The sequence below is a fragment of the Candoia aspera genome, chromosome 8, assembly GCF_035149785.1.
Source record: "Candoia aspera isolate rCanAsp1 chromosome 8, rCanAsp1.hap2, whole genome shotgun sequence".
Classification (NCBI taxonomy): domain Eukaryota; kingdom Metazoa; phylum Chordata; class Lepidosauria; order Squamata; family Boidae; genus Candoia; species Candoia aspera.
The window spans coordinates 66,447,104-66,452,777 of record NC_086160.1 but is presented as its reverse complement, the minus strand read 5'-3'; the positions used below and the strand labels follow the sequence as shown (position 1 = coordinate 66,452,777).

Below are 5,674 nucleotides of genomic sequence, written 5' to 3'. Positions count from 1 at the left end.
ACAGGAACCGTCCGCTTCTGCGCGAGGACTGTACCATCTACTAAAAAAGGGGTGCAGGGTTTCTTTGACGCGGGCCCCCGAGAAGTCATTTCCTGCCCTCGCGTCCTATTGAACGTGAGCCCATAAGCTTCCAAAGATGAACTACAATTCCCGGCATCCCTCACATGGGCGGCCATAACGGCAGGGGCTGATGGGACTTGCGTTCGACAATTTACATGCGTTGAAATAAAGAGAACTGGGATGAATCACGTGCTGTTATAACGATTGACCGCCAAGATTGGTTGCGCGGAAGCGACTTCCTTGGGAGGTTTGGATACCTACCTCTATTGGCCGTCGGAGCGGAACGGCGGTGCAGCCGCAGCTGAGGCGCGAAAGCTTTTCTTTCCGCAACACGGACGTGTTGTAAGGGGGACTTAATTGGATATTACTCTACCCTGTCTGTACCGGAAGTTTGGAAGGCGGAAAACATGGCTGCCGTGGCAAGCTTGGTTTCTTTTCCCAGGATTTCGGGGAGATTTTATCATCTCTTCGCCTCTGTAAGAAACGGAGTCTGTGCGTCTGGCTCGGGTAAGCCGATTTTGAATGACCAACTTGCTGCTGCCTAGTTGGTATGGCATTTTCATTTTGCATTTTATTTAGTTTTAGCGTATATGTAGTTACTCAAAGCTTAGGCTATTGGGTAGTTTAGGCTATTGGGCAGTTTAAAATAAAAAGAAATTAATAAATAATTACAGACACTGTAAGTAGAAAAGGACCAAATGTGAATTCTGGGAATTAATGCATCTAGAGGGTTATCTAGTTTGGATCTTATGAGCCTTTGTGGGAGGCTTCTCTTGCAATAGCAAAATGATGACAGTGGCTTCTGCTGTTCATTAGTTTTGTAATTATGGTCTGCTGTGTACTCTTTTCTCTGTCCCTGCACAGCCTTTTTAAGTTTTATATGACATGCTTTGTTAGATGCTCATTTCGCGAAATTCATTGTGGAACACTCTTGAATGATACTGTGAAGGATACCTTTAAATTAGATGAATGTCAAGACTGAAGCTGTTTAAATTAAATAACGCCCAGCCAGCTAGCAAATACTGTTCAGTTTAGAAATAGGAAGTGTAAAATGATGCTTACTGGAGCAAAATTGCATAACTTCACATATGCACTGATAAGGTCTGAGCTGTCTGTAACTAAGTAGGAAAATGGTCTTGGGATCACAACAGGTATTTCAGTGGAGGTAGCACCTCCCTGTGAAAAGGCAAATTCCGTTCTAGGGATCATTAGGAAAGTTTTTGAAAATAAAACTGTCAACATTGTAATGCTTTTATACAAGTCTGTGTTAGCTGCATCTGGAATGCTGGGTGCAGCTTTGATGACTACATGTGAAAAAAGAAAGGATATAATAGGTTTGGAAAAAGTACAGAATAGGACTGCCAAAATGATGAAGAGGCTTAAACACCTTTCCTATGAGAAAAAGGCTAGAACTTTCAAAGTTCTGATATATGAAAACATGACTGAGGTATATAAAATCATTCATGCAGTGAAGAAAATGTCAGAGTTTGTCTCTCAAAACACTAGGACTAAGTCATCCAATTATTTTGTTTTATTTAGCAAATTTATATGGCTGCCCAACTCACTGAATGTGACTCTGGGTGGTGTACAACCAGCAACAGTTTAAAAATAACATAACCATTAAGACTGTTAAAACAAATAAACACAGAAAGCAAGATTGTGGGAGAACAACCACCATCTAGGTACAATACAACCATCTTGCAGGCTCCCTATGGTTGTTGGGAAAACTGTGTTTTAAGGGGTTTCCAGAAGGCTAGCAGGGATGGGCCTAACCTCTCCTCCTGGGGGGAATGATGTTCCAGAGGTCAGAAGTGACTACCGAAAAGACATGACTTCTGGGTCCCGTCAGATGAAACTCTTTAGCAGATGGGACCCGGAATATACCCCTCCATATGGGTAGATGTAATTGGGAAGAAGCGGTCCCTCGAATAACCTGGTCCCATGTCATGTGGGGCTTTAAAGGTCAAAACCAGCACCTTGAATTGCATCCAGAAGCAGACCAGCAGCTAGTGCAGCTCATGGAACAGAGGTATAACGTGTGCCGCCCGAAGGGCACACCTAACTGTAAGGAGATTTAGAACAGAGGGAGATAATTTAAAAAGTCTTCACAAAGCACATAGTTAACTTTTTGAGTTTATTATCAGAATACATGATGATAGCCTCTAACTTTGATGGCTTTAGAGGGGGATTAGATAGATTTACAAGAACATTTTTGAGGGGTTTATTTGTTGGGGTTGTTACCTCTGGGTAGTAGTGTGCCTTCAAATATCAGTTGTAGAAGAACAACAGGTGAAGGGGGAGCATTCCTAATTTCTGCTTGCAAACACCTCAGAGACATTTGGTTGGCCAGTGTGAGAAACAAAAACCTGCAGCAAAATTGGCCTTGGCCTGATCAGCAGGGCCATTCTTATGTTCTTACACATATTACAGCAAACAGGAAATTATTTGCCAACTAAATATTTTGGGTTATTTATGCATTTTTATATGGCTGTTACAATGCAGTCATTCGTTTGTTCATAAAAGTTATTAGTCTATAACTTTTTAGAAGCCTACTATGAAGTAAACAATTTCTGCTGCTAATACAAGCCTGAGCTGTTAGCATTTTTGCTAGTTTCAGATAAATCATTTGTCCATCCATCTCTGTTTTTTCTATTGATGACAAGATTGAATTTCTGCAGAGGTTTAAAAAGGAAAGAGGACTTTAGGAAGTCAGAGCCATATCTGTTCAGCTGCTTTATTGGGCTGATTAGTGCATATTTTTAAGAAGCCTGTACATTTGTATCTCTTTTCAGGCAGATCATGGAAACGAGAGAGTAGTTCATACAGTGAGCAGGAATCTAATCAGGCAGATATGGTAAGATACCACTAGAACAAACATAAAACTCCATGTATTGTTAAATGTTTCTTGACACAGAATGTCAGAATACAACGAATACGGTAAAGTGCTTGTACTATATGTGTTGTTAAAAAAAGAAATAAATCTGGTTGCACGTTCTACAACTTGTGGACCAATATAAAATATCTACAAATAGAATGGGGAGATGTTTCCAATTTCTCCAAATAAAATTGTCAAAAGTTAATCATAAATGTTAAAGAGATACTGCAGACAAGTGTATTGAAAAAGAACATGTAGAACATTATATATGGAATATTTATTTAAGGACATTGTTTTATTGTATTTTCAATCAGTATTTATTCTTGTTTTATTGTAAACCACCGAGTCACTCTTTGAATGAGATGGGCGGTGACTAAATTTGAAATATAAATAAATAAATAATAGCTACACCTTTTGCAACCTCAGGATTCTGTTGTTATAGCCAGTCTCAATAAAAGTAGTTTTGGCCTTCCTGTGGAGTTGATTGCCTGGTCTGCTCCATCTAGTGGGGCTGACGTGTTATGTGCAAAAGGATGCCTTTCTTGAAGAAGGACTTAAGAACAGGAATTGCTGAAAAAAGCTATTACTAAAATTCCTGTTGTTTCAGCCTGTACCAATGGAAAATCCCTATCAGGATCCTCCTAAAAAGTGTATCTTATGCGGTGTAACTGTTGACTACAAGAATACACAGGTAAATTACTTCCTACTTGAGTGTGGTGTTGACTATGTTATAGAAAGTGGAGCAAAAATTGTTTCAGGATTGTGCTGGGCTAGAAACCAGGAGACTGTGACTTCTAGTCCAACCTTAGGCATGAAAGCTGGCTGGGTAATTTTGGGCCAGTCACTCCCTCAGCCCAAACCACCTCACAGGGTGGTTGTTGGGAAAAATAGGAGGCAGGAGTATTAGGTATGTTTGCTGCCTTGCATTCACCAAATATGTTTTTAAAAAGCAAGATAAAAATATGATGATGATGATGATAATATCTACCACAGTGGGAAAAAAAGATTAATGTCTGGGCTGGAACATGCATTGGAGATGTACCTGTAATTGAAAATGTGCACCTCTGTCACACAGATTGACTTGAAGTGATGAATGACATCACTGTCTTTTAGGGACAGTTGGTTGAACTAGGCGTCAGACCATCAGTCAATTTAGTCCCACTGAAATAGTGGAATTTTAGGTAGACACAAACCACTTGAATTGCGGATTTAACTGGGTTATAGAAGTGAAATGAATGTTTTATTATGGTCCAGAATTAAAAGGGTTAATTAGCTGGAATTCAGCCTATTATTTTTGTATTATGTAGTCAAATATATTACATGTTCCAAAAAGCCCTTAAAACCGGGCATTGGTCCCAGGCTTGGGGTTAATGTGTTTGAGGTGGGGAGCTGTCATCCTTTGTTTTAGTGGTTATTTTTCTGCTCAGGGTTGCCTTGTTTTGTCTTGTCTATGTTTTTAATTGTTTAATTTAGTATTATATTTTCTAAGTAGCCCAGAGTCTGCTGGAGTGGATGGCTTTAATATATTTAAATAAATAGATTTTAAAAAACTACTTAAATCTATGTATGAATATGAGAACTAGACAGGCAGATCATGTATTGTTGCAGCATAACAAAATAGCACAGTATATTTTTTGGTGGCTACAGATGTAGCTATTCGTAAGGCTTATTGCAGTGTGTAAACTCTCTCTTATCGTTAAGAGTTAGCTTGACAATTATTGCTTTGTCACCAAACTATGGTTAAAAAGATAGCTTAATGGAACATAGTCATTGTGTGAGTCTACTGCCTTGCTCCTGCTTTTGCATCTAGTTTGATATGGGGTATTTTACCCACAATAGACCTCTATTGCTATAACCCTCCCCCGTTCCAAATCAAACGGCGTATTTTAATTACACAGGTAGAAAGTTTTTTTTTTTTTTTCAGATTTTCGGATAAAATACTATGAATTTATATGGATGCAGTCCTTTTCTTTAAAAACAACTATGAAATGATTATCTTATTGTAAATATTTGCCACAAAAAGTACTAATTTTATTTAATTGTTACTGTTTTGAAGACTTAATCAACTTATTTCTCCAACAGCTTTTATCACAGTTTATTTCTCCATACACTGGTCACATATTTGGCCAGCATATAACAGGTATGTACACAAATTTCTGTACAGTTTTTAGCAGAATTGTATCTACTCATATCCCAACCAAATATTGTTCAGTACTTTTAACACAGGAATTTTAAATAGTTGACACCCATTCTGAGTTGTGCCAGCCCGCATACATGCTTTCTAAAGAAAGAAAGCAGGAAAAAAATTAAAATAATTATTTTACGTTTGAAATAAAGTCTGAAATGAAACTGAGCACTTGATATTGCCAAAGTGATTTTTGAAATGATTTTGCCTTTGTAGGCTTATGTAGGATGAAACAGAATGAAATTGCAAAAGCCATTAAAAGAGCCCACGCAACGGGTAAGTATTGTGGTAAAACTGTCATGCACTTGGGTGATTTATAAAGCATTTTTTGTTTTTAAAATTTAATTAATTCTGTTGCAGGATTTATGTCGGTTATGTATAAGGAACCAGTGTTTCGCAGCGACCCCAAAATATGTAATATTAAATATCCAGAATAAATTGTATCAATCATGCTTAATCTATTTTTGTAATTGGACTGTGTTCATTACTATAATAAACAAGCCATCAATATCTCAGTGACAAGCCTATTATTTCACGCTGTATAGGTAAAGGTA

General features: G+C 38.0%; 1 protein-coding gene across 1 annotated transcript; it reads left to right on the top strand.

Moving 5' to 3' along the window:
- Positions 1-418: 418 nt before the first annotated feature.
- MRPS18C (mitochondrial ribosomal protein S18C) lies at positions 419-5,633 on the top strand. The gene is made up of 6 exons (XM_063310660.1): positions 419-567; positions 2,853-2,914; positions 3,543-3,626; positions 5,018-5,075; positions 5,337-5,396; positions 5,481-5,633. Exons 1-6 carry the CDS (start codon positions 468-470, stop codon positions 5,555-5,557), a joined length of 441 nt encoding a protein of 146 aa, XP_063166730.1. The 5' UTR covers positions 419-467; the 3' UTR covers positions 5,558-5,633.
- The last annotated feature ends 41 nt before the right edge of the window (positions 5,634-5,674 follow it).

Excerpts from the sequence above, each read along its gene's own strand:
- MRPS18C (XM_063310660.1), top strand. The coding sequence starts at position 468 with ATGGCTGCCGTGGCAAGCTTGGTTTCTTTTCCCAGGATTTCGGGGAGA. Across the intron at positions 568-2,852 it reads AGTCTGTGCGTCTGGCTCGG|GCAGATCATGGAAACGAGAG; the intron begins GTAAGCCGATTT and ends ATCTCTTTTCAG. Across the intron at positions 2,915-3,542 it reads AATCTAATCAGGCAGATATG|CCTGTACCAATGGAAAATCC; the intron begins GTAAGATACCAC and ends CTGTTGTTTCAG.